General features: G+C 39.9%; 2 protein-coding genes across 2 annotated transcripts in view; one reads left to right on the forward strand and one right to left on the reverse strand.

Annotated features, from left to right (window-relative positions):
* Positions 1-16,596, forward strand: part of STARD9 (StAR related lipid transfer domain containing 9) — a 98,917-nt gene that overhangs the window by 72,274 nt on the left and 10,047 nt on the right. Inside the window, exons 23-24 of the mRNA XM_052696120.1 lie at positions 3,975-4,458; positions 5,216-16,282. Coding sequence (XP_052552080.1) covers positions 3,975-4,458; positions 5,216-16,282 — 11,551 coding nt within the window. The remainder of the gene's footprint in view (positions 1-3,974; positions 4,459-5,215; positions 16,283-16,596) is intronic.
* CDAN1 (codanin 1) overlaps positions 1-16,596 on the reverse strand; it is a 57,685-nt gene that overhangs the window by 1,631 nt on the left and 39,458 nt on the right. Inside the window, exon 33 of the mRNA XM_052696121.1 lies at positions 15,628-15,727. The gene's annotated coding sequence lies outside the window, so the exon portion shown is untranslated. The remainder of the gene's footprint in view (positions 1-15,627; positions 15,728-16,596) is intronic.

Genomic DNA, 16,596 nt, shown 5'->3' on the forward strand with positions numbered 1-16,596 from the left:
GCACAGTACTAATTTTCTCCTATGATTATCTCTCCTTTGAGAACTCCTTTGAGAATTATCAAGCACTGATTAACTTTGCAGAGCACCAGCAGCACTGTTTAATTAGTTCTGCAGGTCTTGACTGGGATAGGCTCACTGCTCCTCCTGTGGCACCAAGCCTCCCATCTCTCCAGTTGCTCCCCATCCTGCTTCTCTAGTTTTGCTCTGATTATATCTGCAGTACAGTTCTCCCTTGCAGCAATATAGACAGAATCTGCTGTTGTATTTTCTACTTTTCTATCGGTATTTCTGTGCTTCATAGAATGCCTTGGATTGACAGGGACCTTAAACATCACCTCATTTCAACCCCACTGCCACAGACAGAGTTGCCATCCACCAACTATATCGGGCTGCCAGGGCCCCATTCAGCCTGGCCTAGAATGCCTCAAGGATGGGGTGCCCACAGCTGTCCGGGCAACTTGTTGTAGTGCCTCACCACCCTCTGAGTAAAAAATTTGTTCCTAGGTAAAGTATCGATGATGTTGGTTTGACACAAACCTCAGCTCTATGCTAACTATACCATGAAAAGCTTGAAACATTTTGAAATCCCAAAACATCAGAAGATAAGTGATCTTTCAAAAGCTCAGTGAAAAGGTAGCTCTCTAGCTTTCAAGAATCACTTTGAATTCAGATTTTGTTTATACTGGGTTTTTTTGTTCATCTCAATAGGAGCCTAATTCACTCTGCAAACCTCTGACAGCCTCTTCTTCTCAGTTTTCTCATTTTCCTGTGTCTTTCACTTTGTTCTGTGGCCTCTCATTAGTTACTGTCAGCTAGGGAAAGACCTGATTAACTTATGAAGATGTGTTGCGATACATGTTTATGGGAGATTCGACAGAAGAGAAACTAATTCTTAGGTACATAAACAGCCTGATTGGGATTAGAAAAGGTACTAAGATGATTCTTGTCCAATCACTGGCATGACTACTGTTTGCAATATTGAGAATAGTTGTGACGTTCACAATTGCAGAGGACATACAAGTTTAGAGGTATATTATGATGACTCTAACAAACCTATATGGGATAGCATAGTATAATAAATGATCCCGAGAGCTCAGCCTGTTTGCCTTGATCACAGTAAAGCTGGAGGTGATTTCATCCAAGTCTATAAGTAGGAACAAGGCATTGGTAGTATGAAATAAAAATGTAGGAAGAAATTCTGTGGTAGAAACAGAAGTGAGACAAATTAAGATTAAAAGTAAGATGCAAATTTTATTTACCCTAAAGATGATTGATACGTGGTACTGCATTCTCCATTGCTGATTTTATTTTTTTTTTAACAAAACTGTATTTAAAATTAAAAAAAAAGGCATGCTTTGGTTCAAATAGGAGTTATTTCTAGCAAGTTCTGATAGTATTATTCAAGCTAGAGACTAGATCAGATATCAGATTCTGAATAGTAAATAGCTATGGCAAAAGGTGGAGCCATAGCATATTTGGAGAGGTGTTTGTCAGCATCAGTGACTTCTGGCCCTGAGTGATGCTGCTTTGCACGAGGACATAGTTAGCAAGACTTGTCCTGGTGGGGCTGAACAGAGTTTGTAGGGAGATTTGGTAACATTTTAAATCTCAAGAAGCTCTTGAGCATTGAAATAGGGTAGATAGAGTGTTCTTCCTGTTGTCTTCTATTGAATGGTCTGATCCAAGTTTCTTGATAAGAAGAGTACGTCTATTGCAAAGGCACCATTTCCATTTCATAAAGCCTGCTACTGGTTCCTAGAATAATTTCTGAATGTTTAGAGGCTTCCTAGAGCCAAACTTAGGCAGTTTACCATCTTTAAATTATGCCAAATGCAAGGAAGAAATTAAAAGGAAAATTGTGGAGATGGGGAGTATCAGAAGGAGACCTAGTGTGTAGGCAGTGCAGAGCTTCTCCAAAACGTATTTCTTGAAACAGGACAAGTTCTCTGCTCCTGTCTAGTTCCACTGTAGCTGTGCTCATATTAAGTTTAGCCAGACAAGCAGTTTTTGCAGCCAAATTTAATTCTTTGTTTGGCAGCCCACCAGAGTTCTTTTGCCTTATTTGCACCCTCTTTTTCTCAGCTTCTGACAGAGGCAAGTTTGTGAGTAGACATTAATTAGTGTCTTAGAACTTTCAGGTCTATTACAGGGGCACACTCATCTGCCAAATATTCTGCTTCCTAGAAACATGCTGAAGAGGGCAGATCTGGGAATAAAGAGTTGAGGAAACTCTTCTGTATGTGAAGGTTAAGATGTTACTAAGAAGTAATAACAGATTATGACTAAAATGCTTTCATTTTATCCATAGGGTAAACATACTTATCTATAAAGTATCACTACTTCTGTGTGTCTAGCTGAGGATGTAAACTGGAGACTCCCTCAGGTGGGAATCACTAATAGAGAATGTTTAATGAGATTTGTAGTTACCACACAACTGATGCTGGCAATGCTTTTCCGCTAAAGGTGGTTATTTTTCTTCTATTAGGGAAGCATCCACAGCCCCCAAATCCTTTCAAGTATTCAGCTGTCATACACAGGGCTCGTGACCATGTCAAACTCTTATTTCCTAACTCCATGAATAAGTGACTACAGGTGGCTCCTCAGTGAGGGGCTGCAACTAAGCACATTGAAGCTAAGCCCAGGCAAAATAGTGTTGCTAGGAAGATTAAAGTGCTTTGAAAAGCATCTGTCCTTTGAGAAATGCTCATGTATGAGGGAACTTTGAGTGTGGTTTTCTATACTGCTTTTTCAGCTAATGATATGTTTGTTCCTCTGTGCAGCTGAATATGTATATTTTCATATCAGCGTAAACGTGAACAAAGTTTTTAACAGAGCAGATCCTGTTCTTCTCTACTGCTTCTCTACTGACTGCAAAGATCAGATTCTCCTAAGATTTAGAGAAGATTAAAAATGTAAACAGATGTAATATACTCTTATTAAATAAGGCTAATCAATTGGTTTCTTAGAAAAGAATATTAAGCATTTGTGAAATTTGGGGAATGTTCATAAAAAGGGAGAATCCAATTCTCTTTGGGAGTAGACTCCTGATTTTATGAAAAAATATGCATTGATGGGTGATATGAGTTTGTATGTGTTCATCCTGACAACTCATGGTTGTGTTGATTTCACTTGTATCCTTGCTATGAGTGTTTTGGAATAATTTCAAACATGTTGCATGCTAACCTGCTCGTATTCACGGTACATGTGTTCCCACCAGGCATTTATGAAATGCTCTGGAACAGCCATAATCACAACAGGTAGAAAATTTTGTGGTTGTTGCTTCACCTCAGCCCAGATACCACACAATGTTTGTGTCGCTTGAGAAATTTCCATCTGGTGGGTAGAGAGGCTAGCAGAACTGCCCAGCAAGCAGCCACTTGGAAGCTTTCTAGTAGCCTTTTCTTCAAACCACTTAGTAGGCTGCATGCCTATCCACGAGCCTGAGGGCTGGCAGCAGGCCCCAGATATGATGCACATCCTGACTGTAGTGCTGGGAGATCGAGCTTTCAAGTTTACTGAACATGCCACCAGTTTCTTGTGTGCTGAACACAAAGTCCCTCAGCATGAGTTTAATTTCCTTCATTTTCAGCATGTATAGAGAAATGAGAGGAAATAGTTGGCAGGTGGATTTTTTTTTTTTTGGTTCATTCAAGTTAATTTTAAAGGAAAGGACATGAGCAAAAATGTGTATAAAGCAGTGTTTGTCTTACAGCAGCTGTAAAACGCTCAAACTCTTTGATGAGGAGTCAGTTACATTTTAATATTGCATTTTCTTCACTAAACAGTAGGAATTTATTTACCAAAGGCTCATTAGTATGTGCATTAAATTTTATTTTCTTCATTAACATAGAGATAGATAGATAGATTTGCTCTATCTGCATAGGAATTCTGTTCTTCAGTGGATTCTCGGCTAATTAAATTAATGAACAATGTTATTTCTATGCTTTTTACTTTCTTTCAATCATTGTTTGTAGACCAACAGTGGCTTATAAATGAGAGTAACCGACTAGCTGCCCTTCAGCAACAGCAGAGAGAATTTGCAGTGCAAACAGAATCTACGTTGTACGCAGAGGCTGAGGTACAGAGCAGCCTTGGTCTGGAGATCTCGCCTTCGCTGCTACAGCAGAACAAGAAGAGACTGGTGCAGCTGGAGCTCCTGCGAAGGTGCTCCTTAAAAAAGGCAGAAAGAAACATAAGACGTAAAAAGGTCAAATTCCAGCTGGAAAGGATAGTCAAGAAGCAGAAGTTATTGGAAGCTAAGCAAAACCTAGAGCAGCTGGAAGCTAACTGCTGGCTCAGTGAAGTTCGTGTGAAACAATCCCACATCCCAAATGAAAATATTGCAGGACAGGCCTCCGTGGATCACCAGTTACAGAATAGGAGGAGGTCATTGGGTTCGAGTTACTCACTGCACAGTCAGCATTCATTCTGTAACATCCATCTGCCCCAGGTACCCAGGTGAGTCAACATCCACCAATTCCTCTGAATGTCAAATATTATTTAAATTCATGGTATTTTCAATGGCTACCTGCAATCCAGAATGCCTTTTAGCTTACTGAAACAATCCTGAAAACTTGCAGTATCACGTAGTATATTGTACATCACACTGGAGCTGTTTGCTGCTTTCCTTGGATTTATGCAGTGCATTTCCTACTTAGGTCTCTGACGTGGTCTTGCTGTTTATTTCTTTCCTCCATCAATCCTTTCTGCACATTTTACCTCATTGTGATTGCTTACCAGAGCTTGCTCAACTTTGTTCTTGCCGCCTTTGTGTTGCTGGTAAATATTTGTTTCTGCATTATTATTGTGATTAGGATCAAATTATTCCTTCAGAATACTTTTACTAGTGTGATTCTGCCTTGGACTTTGAAGTTGATTAACCTTCTCAAGCCAAATACAGCACTACACAGTACTAAAATGTCAGGGCAACAGCATGTCTATCACAGCATGGCTCCCGAGGCAGGAAGTGGCTTAAGTCCGCAAAGTGAATCCCTGTGACTTAGAACCATCTTCTATTTTTAACTAAAACTTGCAGCTACTTGAAACTGTGAAGATTAAATATCAAGCTGTACAACTTAGCATCAAGGTATTAATTTGTTGTTAAGGTGGTTGTTTCACATGTCATTACTTTTAACTGCAAGATGTTACTAATATGGAAACATGAAGCATGTTATTTAAGCAAGTATTGGGCTTTATTTCTTCTTTATCTCCACAGCTGTTTGTTGAATGGGGAAACAATCTCAAAGTTATCTACCTCGCCAAATACTGATCAATGCTCCGAAGGCAATACACCAGGGAAGTTTTCATCCGTGGAATACTGTTACAGAAAATTTAAAGACTTTCCCAGGAGTGATGACTTTAATGATGAAAAAGGTATCTCCTTTTTAGTTCAGATGCAGCTATCTGAGAAACAAAAAGTATCTTCATTTGGAAATAAAAAAGGGGCAGAAAGGGACTGTATTCACTCAGCTGTCATGGCTCATATCAATAAAAATGATCAAAAAATGGAGAAGCTGAATGATGGCCCAGGGGAGGCTGGATGTCAAAAACAGACCTCTAAAGGCTCCTCTCCTGATTGTTGTAAGGAGAAAAATGAGCCTGAAACCTTTATTACAGGGACAAGAATGACAAAAACAAAGGTGCTAGGAGATTTAAGTCAGCCTGCAAATAGCTGTCTAGAATCAAACAGAGCTCAGGTGTCCAATAAAAAGACGAGAATGGATATCAATACAAAAGGCCATAGTCCTTCCCCAGAAAATTTTGTTAACAAAATCAAGAAAGCAGTAGTGTATGGAAACCTACCATCTGCACATCCAAACCAAGCAGCTAAGAATTTGGAGAGAGTGCCACCCTCAGACTTACAAAGTAATGAGAACTCATCGGTGGAACATCAAGAATTTCTGATGGTGGCAACATCAGTTGGAAATCTCACTAAGATGAACACACAGGCACCACTCTCTTATGTTGAAAAAAAATGGCATAGTGCTGAGCTGTTAAGTGCTGGAATGTCTAAAACAGCCACAGACGTGCTTGGGAACTGGCAAGAAGATGAGGAAAATGAGATTTCTGATACTGACAGTACTTACTCTGTAGATTCACTCTCCTGCGCTTATGCAAAAGCTTTCACAGAGAAGCTGAAGCAAGACGATTTCCACAGAAATAAATGTCTTGCCAACCCAGAAGATTCTGAGAGTGATGACAGTCAGATGTCACAAGACTCTCTGGTAGAAAAGGAAAATAAAGCCAAAAAGCAAAATAAAAGCCAATTTCAGAAATTAAAGGCCCGCCACCAGCCAGCTAAGCTTTACAAAAGCAGATCTGAACACCGTGTTTCATCTTTAGTGACATCGTATGCATCACACAGGAGACTGGGAGAGGCTGAAAGAAGCTTTTCTCTGGACAGCTTGGGTGATGGAGAAGAGGTGCCAACAGAAGATCCAGTAGAAGAATCCAAATCTGATTCATCTGATGAAGTCCCAGCAGAGATTTTTTGGAAGTTACAAACTCCAAGACCACCAACTGTACAGACTGAAGAAGGCCATGAGTCCAAGATCTGCAGCAGAGATACAGAAGTAACAAATTATAATCTGAAGCTGAGTAGTTCCTTCTATTTGGACACTAAGCAACAGCCTGCTTTCAATAATGCTAGCAAGCAGTTTCTGAAGGATGCAAAGGTCTCTTTTGCAGAGCAAGAAAGGTCACTTGATAGAAGACTTTATTATGCAAGTGGACATCCTTTGCTTACAACTGATGCTTGGTCATCGTATGACTCAAAGGTTGAAATCAGCAGCCCCGGAATAACAGCGCCTTCTTCCCATGAGCATCTAGAATTTCAAGATGCTCATTTCTATTCTTTGAGTAAACCAAAAGGTTGGCTGAAGAAAGATGATCTAAAACAGTCAGCTGCTGAAGTTTCTTTTGTTTCTGGCTCTAAGCAGATACACAGCATTACTCATTTATCACATGGTATAAAAGAAATAGACACAAGTTTCTCCTCTGACACATCAGAAGTACCTTTACCTGAAACAACAGCTGCAAGCAGAGGCTTTGAGAGTGAGGAATGTATAAACACAGATGAAAATTCTTCCTTGGAATCTCAAGACATAACATCCACATTTGTAAGTTCAATAGGACCAAGCTCTTCTTTTGCTCATACTTCAGTAAAACCTGACTATTATGAACATTCAATGGCAAATCATCCTGAACAAGAACAAATAAATGAATTATCCGCTTACAGGTCTATCACTGAATGCACACAAGCGTTCAGCTGTTTGGAAAGCTTCTCTACTGCAGACAGCTTGTCACCAATAGCCAGAAAAGAGGAGGATTCTTTCCCTACAACTCATCCAGAACTGTTGAAAGATCTCAAGCTGGAAAAGCCACCTTTTGTTTCTGTGTTGCCTGTGTACATTTTGGAGAAGAGAAACAGCTGTGTGGAAGCAGACTTAGAAGGCAATTTCCTCAGAACTATTGAAAAAGATGACCTAGATGATGACTGCAATAACTCAATGATAGAACCAAGGATAACAGATTCAAACACTGGCAGTACGCCTGTCGGTGCATCTGCTGCTGGATCTTCTACAAAACTTGCCTATAATGTAGTCTCAACACAGACTTCAGCAGAAAAACAAGTACATTTTGGAAACTGTGTGCAGCTTTTTCCAAGAAGGGAAATACCAACGTGTTGTGATGAAAGTTTTTTTCTCAATGACTTAACAAATAAGAAGTGCTCCCCGGGAAGCACTCAGGAGCATCAAGTATTGGCTGGACAAGGGGCAGAATCAGCTGTTGCACAAGGTCTCCTCAGGTCTAGGGAGAGTAAATTGGAAGCATTGCAAGATACAGATTATGAACAAATACCTGCAGAAGCAGCAACTGTAAATACAGATTCTTCCTCACAGAAGGTAACACATAAATGTAACCCTTTAGTTATTGCTTACAGTGCAACACCAATAGAGATGTATGAAAAAGAGAAAATCTGTATGGAAACAAGCATAGACAGCCTATCAGAGATTATATCAGAGGAGCCTTCACTCAGAGAGAAAGAAGAACATGAACCAAGGGATGAAGACTTGTCTTCATTAAATCATTATGAATTTAAAAGCAAACCTGTTCCAAAAAATTACTCCTATGGGTGCTGTCTAGCAGACAGTCCTGTAAGTTGCCTGTCCCAGCACGTTTCAGAAAATTCTGTATTGTGCACTGACAACATAAGAGAAGAAAGCAGTGAAAGCAAAGAACACGGTACGGTGAATTCTCGGGTTACAGATCAGAAAGAGTTTTCATCCAAATATAAGAACCTACTGGTAAATGAAGTTAGTTATCTCACAGTGAATGTAAATGGGCAGGACACTGAGTCCTTCCCTGCTGCTGTTGGTGAGAACACAGGTGATTTGCTCCCAGAATCCAATTCAAGCATATTTTACAAAGCTTTGCCGAAAGCTAATTTTTTTCAAAGTGCATCTGAGACTGAAAATTATGATACGCTATTAGAGCATGTTACAATAGTGAAAGGAGATTGTGATGCCACATCTAATCACACTCTGGGAGCCAGGGCCACAAAATGTTGTTCTGTCATACATTCCAGCTGTCTTTGTACAACGTGCTCTTCGACATCAACAGGGGAGAAGAACAGTATGTGTAAGGCGACCGACAGTGCTGTGGAATCTGATGCAACCATTCCCTTGGAAACAGAAACAAAGTTCTTAATTGAATCAAGAGAAGAGAAAGAACCCTTTTTTGAATGTGATTGCCCAGAGGACGTTTTGCTTGTTGAAGACCATTTTAACTCAGAATTGAGAAGAGTATTTGAATACAACAGAGATACACTAGGTACTGTTTCCCAAGAGGAGAGTCTATGTACGGGTAAAGAATCCAAGTTTTTAAGAAACCCAGAAGCTGATCCAGAAGAAAATGTGGTTCCTTATCAGAATACAAAAGCAAACACTGGAGAAATGACAAAGTTAAACAATAGTGCAAACAACCTAGAAGAAAATGGAGTGAAAATGAAATCAAGAGAGATAGAAAGTGTACCTGACTGCTCAGTAGCCGAAGTTGAAAGTGTAACTGCAGATAGGAGTGGTGAGAATTTTAAAGGCATCAATCTATCTCAGAATCTGAAGAAACCCACTCGTATCATACATTCTGAGGTTCAGTGCGAGTTTTATACAGATCTGCACCTGACACTTGAAGAGGCAGAGAAAGATGAATTACAGGTAGTTAGCACCGGTATAGAACACGCTCAGGAGTCAAAAGTACTCATGCACTCTGATAGCTTTTTTCAAAAAGAGGAAAGAGAGAAAATAATCAGCATTTATTCATCAGAGCTTTCTGTTTCTCCCCAAAGCTCGCCTTCAGCTATGCATTCCCACAGAACAGATTTTACTCAGAATGCTCAAGGCTTACCTGATGCTTGTGAAGGGCTTTTGCAGATGAACAGAACAAGAGAAAATGTGTTTAATGTAGAGAATATAGAAACTATGGAACTAATCACAGATAGGCAAGGAAATATTTTAGAAAAAAACAAAAATGAAGAACAAATAGATTCTAGCAATTTAACTGAACATTACATGCCACATAGTTTGCCCCATGAAGACTTTGACCAGAAAAACAAGATTGATGTATGTGAAGTGACTGGGAGTGAAGAGCAAATCATCATGACAAACACAGAGGAAATGGTTATTAGGAATCAAGAAGACAAACACACAGATGAAAATGTTCAATTTACTGAAGAATTTCCAGCTCTGCATCAGATGTACTGTAACAGAGATGACAAAGAAGAAATTTTAAATCAGTTCAAGATCCCTGAAAGATACCTTACACCTTCAGGACTAGGAGAGAATACACTGTCAGTAGATGATTCACAATACCACAGTCCTCTTGAAATGAATGAAGATGGTGGCTCAGAAGACTCTGCTACAGATACAAGAAATACATCTATGGAAGATATAGATGTGTATGAATATTCAGTTGATTATAATATTTGTAATGACCAATACAGACTTGAAGAAGAATCTAAAAGTCTTCATAGTAAAGAGAACAGCCATGTGTATCTGAGTTGTTCAACACAATATCCTGAGCATGGCACTTCAGAAAACTTGAACGTAAGTGTTGTTAGAAGACTTGAAATTTGTGGACTGGATGCTACAGGCTCAGGAATTGTTGATGAGAAAGCGCATTTGAAAGCTGTGGTCAAAACAGAGAAGCAGATGTTTTTAGGAAACAGGGAGGAGGTAGAACTGATAGTTCTACAAAACCTGAATGAATTATTCCCTGAAAGCAAAGACAGCTGTCACGAGGACAACAGACTAAGTGAAATCTTAAAAGAAAGCCAATGGGTATCTACTAGCTTTTCTACAAATAATGGAGATAACAGCAAACAGGAAAATTCAGCAGCAACATTGAAGACTACCAAAAACATCCAAGAAAGTTCAGTTAAAGACTCCCCGTGCCCATCTGTAAGTCACCTTTTATGTCTTGAAGTAAGTGATAATTCCCATCTTGTTCAAGATGCTTCCACTGCACTGAAAGGTCACACAAAACCATCTAATGGCAATGCTGGAACTGAAGCTGTTCTTCTGTACTATGAAACATTAATGGAAAACGAGGCCTCTGTTGATACACATGTTAAAACAGTCAAAAAAGAGGGAAACAACAAAGCTCATTCTGACAAAATTCAAAGTAAAAATGAAGCTTTCCTGCAAAACACGACCACAAAGGACAGACATGAGGAAGACCTCTTTGTATTTAGAAATGATTATTCTGCATCTGGGCAACCTGTCAACGCGAACAGCTTTTCTATGCCCTGTGGAGTGGACAATCATGAACCTGAAATGGTTGAGCTTAAGCAAGGGGCTGAAGGAAATTCATTTTCCTCAGAAGAATTAGACTCTTCTGAAGATATAATTGAGGGTGTTAACTCACATGAAGAACACAGTGTAGATTTAATGATTAACAAAATATCAAAAGACTGCTTTAATTCCACAGAAAGAAAAGATCAAGAGGAAAAAGATACCATAATGCCCGATGAGCTGCTCTTCAGTAATTCAAGCCTGCTTTCTCCTTCAGAGAAAGATGCAAGGGAAGATATGGGGGGAAAAGCAAAGCATGCTTTACTGGAAATCTCTTCTCAAAATATATTTCACAACATTAGTACAGCTGAGAGAGAACTTCACTCAGGAAGTTCAACACAAAGTGATAACAAAGAGAAATGCTTAAACACAAATTATACTATAACAAGCAGTAATAATGATAATGCAAGGTTTCCAGATATCAAGACATGCCAGAGTGAGCCAAGACATTATCAGGGTCATGAGACTTCCAAGGATTGCTGTGTAGACTATCCTGAGATCACTGCTTCTGAGAACATTTTGACCCTTTCAGTAAGGTTTCCAAATTACAAGAGGAAATCTTGTACTTCTGAACATTCTGCTGGTCTCCTGAATAGCCCAAGATCATATGCAAATGATTTGACTGACAGCAGTGGAGAGAAATGTAAAAATGATGCTGTTCTCTCTGAAGAAACAAAATACTTTGAAAGTGAATCAACTGTTTTAAGTGCATGTCTAACTTTTCCTGATGTTCCACAAAAAGGAGATGAAAACAATGGCAGTTCTGCAGTTACAGAGGCTACAGATGCTCAAGGTAATAAAATCCCTGAAGAAACTGTGGGAACTGATCAAGTGGGGAAAATAATTCAAGATTCTTTTCAGAACTGCAATGATACTAAAGAAAATAAAATGCCTGAATACTTAGAACAGTACAGTAACACTTCTAGTGTGACTATACCAGAATCAGGAGTGCCCATTTTTCAAAGCCAAGGAAAGACTGGCAGTGAAGAATCAAAGCATGCTCCATCCTACTTTGCAGAAAATACCCCCACTGATATACTGCTTCAGAACTCCAAAAACGTAAGCGTCTTCAACACTTGTTCACTCGATGACTCAAAATCTCTAACAGTTAGTCAGCTTGAAGTCTCACTTCAAGACACCTTTTTGACTGAGCAGGTATCGTCTAGTTCTGCTGATCTGCACTCAGCGAAAGAAGGCTTTGCCCCAGCATTTGCAGAAATTAATCACCCATCCATGAGAACGTTTTCAGAATCTTCTCCAATTTCAGATATAGACCATGGTGAAAATGGCACGTGTGATAGATCACACGCAAGTATATTAAAGCATTCTCCACTTGCTGTTTTACAAGTGCAAGACACCCAGTCTGATAAGTCTGTGGTATTTGATGAGCCAATACATGCTTCAGGGATTATTTTACTTTCTCTTGCAAAAGCAAACAAGCATTACCCAGTATCAGACACAAACTCTGCTTCATATGAGAATTCTGCTGTAGATGTGGAACCTGTCTATGGAAGTAACTGTCAGCAACTTGACAATAATACTGAAGTTGATCAACATCACTGGGGTAAAGTTCCTGCACAGAAAGCTTGCACAGAACATGCAGAGAAAGTGCCAGATGATAGTGAATCTCTGGTATTGTCAACAGTACCTCTTTGGGATACTGAAAGATCAGCTCTGGTTAAAGAGGGACAGATAAGAAAAATACTTAACAGAAACGAGGAAGAACTGCATTCAAGTACTGAGGTTGAACATTTTGCAGTAAAGAAAAAGCAAGAGAAAACAGTAGATGAAGAACATCTTGAAATGCAAACTAAGGTATCTTCAAATTCGCCAAATGAATTAACAGTCCCAGAGGTGTTGGAACATCTGTATCCAGGAGATGTTAATGTGGATCCTGAACACACATATGATTCATTTGGTCCAGCATATCCCACAAACAGCAGAAGTTCTGATCCCAGACAACCATATCACAGTGTTTTAGGTTTTGAAAAAAGTCCTGCGGACGTGCAGGACAATTGTCAATACGTGCCTACGGGTGATAATAACCCAGGCAGAACAAATACAGATGACAGAAAAGAGATTTTACTTTGCAAAAATAATGCAGGTTCCGATGTTCATGCTGACAGTTTTTCAATAGCAGGAGATGATATAATGAAATCAGAAAGACTGAAATTTTCTCTAATGAATAATGAAAGTACTCCCTTAAAATTTTTACCAACCATGGTAAACCATGGTTTGCCTTCCCAAGAACCCCAACTGGTGCAATTCAGGAGCAGAAGGCCATGTTCTACAACATATAATACAAAGAACTGCAAAACTGAACAGAGACCTTATCTGCAAAGTCACAGACTATCAGCTCCAGCCTTAGCTGTGTTCTCTGATTTAGATGATACTTTCAAAGCTTCATCTCTGGCAGATTCTTTGTTATATTCTGCATCTAGATCACTACAAGATTTAAATATGAGCGTGGAGCCTCCATCACCAACTGAAGATGATCTTCATGTAATTGAAAGATTTTCAAAGCAGGAATCAAAGAACATTTTGCAGGTTAAATCTAAACCCAGATTTCAGCAAAGAATGACACACACTAAGAAGATTGCCAACTGTGATCCAAAAAATTTACAAAATTATGCAGCAAGGACCCAAAGCAGCCAGTCCTTAAAAGACAGTACTGTACATTCTCCATCATCTTTACTGCCCACAGCTCACAGTTCTGCGGGTGCGAAAGAAAATATCCATTCAAAGAGCAGTTCTGTAGCTCAGTGTAGTGAAGAAGCTGGGTACCAAACAGGAACAGATTTATTTTTGCACGACAGTAAAGATGCAATGCATTTTAGTTCAAGTGATATCAACCCATATATTCATCCATGGCAACAAGAAGAATCATGCAAGCTTGGCTGGAAGCAGTATGTTTTTGGAAGTGCAAGCGATGTCTCTTACCATCAAATGCCTTTAAACCTGGATAATCGTAAAGTTACGAGATGTTCTAGTGTGGACAATGGATTGAATTCTCAGAATTCTCCTTTTCATTCTCATCTCAGTTCATATGCTACAGCGAAAGTTTTATCAAGCACTTTAAGCAGTATTGAAGGTCTTCAAGGATGGGACAATGCTAGACCAGGCTTTGAATCCACATACTCGAGTGACAGTAACAAGCAGTACAGCAATGTGTCCATTGAAACACTGGAAACTAATCCAGAAAATGACACTGCTGAACGTAAGAATCCTTCTGCAGAACCTGGTAACTCTTCAGTGCAAGTTGATGAAATTGTATTGTTATATCCATCTGAGTCAGAAAGGTCTTCCAAAAAATCACCAGGGGTTACCTGTGAGCAGGGAACACAAACAGTGGCTACAGCAAGGTATAAAAGGCAGAGAAGACACCAGAGAAGTTACACAGATGTTTCTGCAAGAAGGCAGGAAACAAACAGGGACCTATTTCAGCAACATTCTTCTTGGACAAGTATGCAGAATCTATCCATGCATCTGTCACAGCTTATTCAGAACACTTCTGAGCTTCTGGGAAACCTCTCCCAACAAAATATTATAGATAACGAACAGAATATCAAGATCTACCAAAGCAGAATGGAAAAGGGTGCAAAAGCTACTAGTACTAGATCAGACAGCTGCACTCAGACTACAGCAGATATAGGCACTCAAACCGAGACTTTGGAAGAACCTCAAAGCAAACATGAAGAAAAACAAGTGCAGACAAAATTAGAAAATGAATTAAGGGCAGCTAAAGCAGTAAACTGCAATTTCAGTGGAATCAGTGCAGATGCAACAGATAAGGTTCCTAAAAGGAAGGAGAAAACATTCTCTCTGGAAGAAGGACAAGAAGGAACAGAGATGAGAAATCTGGGCAATGCTGACTTCCATGACAGTCTTGACAGCATTTTGGAAGATTCCTTTATGTGCCTGCCTCTCTTACACAGAACCTCCACCTCCACCTTAGATTTTCAAAAACCATCGTTAAATGCACAGCAGAATTTTGCTCCTGCTAGTGCCCAAGTTTCATCCATTCCATCCTCTTCAGTGAGTTCAGGGCAAGATGATTCTTCATGCACTGTAGTTAGCAGCCCTACTAGTAGCAGCTTTCAATCTCCATCATCTTATGCTCAGGGTAAAAGAAGTGTCAATGAGCTAGAGGTTCCAGCAGAAAGAAAACTTCGTTGCAAAAATACTCTGTTGGTGGACAGAGCCTCTTCCCCTATTCTTACTCTTAGTGCTAGTCCTAAAAGCCAGAACGCTTTTAGTAAGGCTTTCTGCCCTATTAAGGAACCCTTTGGATCTTCCAGTGATGCTTCAAGCCCCATTCACAGTCAGAGAAAGAAAAGATCAGGTCCACATTCCAGCATGGAACCTCACGTGGACAATTTTTCACAGACTGAAACAGACAGTGAATGCAGCATTTCTAGAGACAGCAATGGCATAGGAAATATATCTGGAAGTTGCTTAGATAAAAAAGTGTCCAAAACGATTTTAGGAAAGGATGACTCAAAAGCTGTGGAACAACAGCACAGACTCACTGTTGGCACACACACTACAATTTGTGCAAAACGACTGTACCACTCTAGCAGCACATTAGAGGTCTCTGGCCATACTGAGTTTTTAACAGATGATGTTAGAGACCCCAGTCCGCTGGCACGTTCACTCCATTGTATGTATGTCACAGGGGAAGGAAGATCTGTGCTCGGGGGAATCAGACATGAGAATTATGTTGGAAATTCTGATACTGCTCTGATTCACAAACACTCACTTCCAGATTCTGACTTACTTTTTAATCCAAAGCGTAGTGCCACTTGTTCAAGTCAGGCAAATGTTAGTGAGTCCTCAGAACCTCTAGTAGGAGCAGCTTCTCTACGATTACACGATTTCTGGAAAAATGAGAACAGTTGTTCTCTTCTCTCTGATGTGAGCGATGCACAAATTTCCTTACAAAATGACAACCCAAATTCTGTCACTGAAATCGAATGTGACACTGAAATTCCTCTGAAGAAAAGTACTACTTCAGCCAAGCCTTACAGGCCTCGGAGCTACAGTCTTCGTGACTTACCTGTACACAACAAGTTTAGCAACTGGTGTGGTGTTAAGGGCAGTCCTCCACCTTCATCACTCAGCTTGAGTGGCAGTGCAACTGACCTGCACAGCCAGGCAGAAAGTAAGCCCGGAAGCCAACAAACAGTGGAAATTGAAGGGAAATCCCAACTTTGGGGCAGCAGAAGCAGAGAGATTGAGAGACTTCAGAGAGAGCGCGCTCAGATCATGTCTGGCGTACACCTGGATCTGCACCAGCATCCCCTTACTGTGGAACTGACTGAGGCAAAGCTGAACTACGGCATTGGTGAAACGGACGCGCTGCTGAGGGTTCTGCAGAGTGGAGCTGCAGATGACCTGATGGCGGTTCCAGTAAAGCAGCAGCTCTACGAAAGGTAATTGCTTGAAGTTGTTCCCTATTAATTATTTTGAATAGACTTCACGCATAGCTTCGTACAATGTAAATAAAGAGCGCTTTTTATCACTTAGTCACACTAAGAACACTACGTGAAGAGGTACAGTATTACACTTACGTAGTTAAATAATGATTTAAGATAAAAATTTTGGAGTTATTTAAGGAAATTGAAGTAAGTGTAAGATTCGTTGTAATTCACATCTAGTGACACCTCATTCTTACAACTTTTAGTCACTATAAGAGAGACCATGTGTTCCCTGGTGACCACAATGGTGTATTACATAGATTTGTTAA

Source organism: Tympanuchus pallidicinctus, unplaced genomic scaffold (assembly GCF_026119805.1).
Source record: "Tympanuchus pallidicinctus isolate F22 unplaced genomic scaffold, pur_lepc_1.0 scaffold3, whole genome shotgun sequence".
In the NCBI taxonomy this organism is placed as follows: Eukaryota; Metazoa; Chordata; class Aves; order Galliformes; family Phasianidae; genus Tympanuchus; species Tympanuchus pallidicinctus.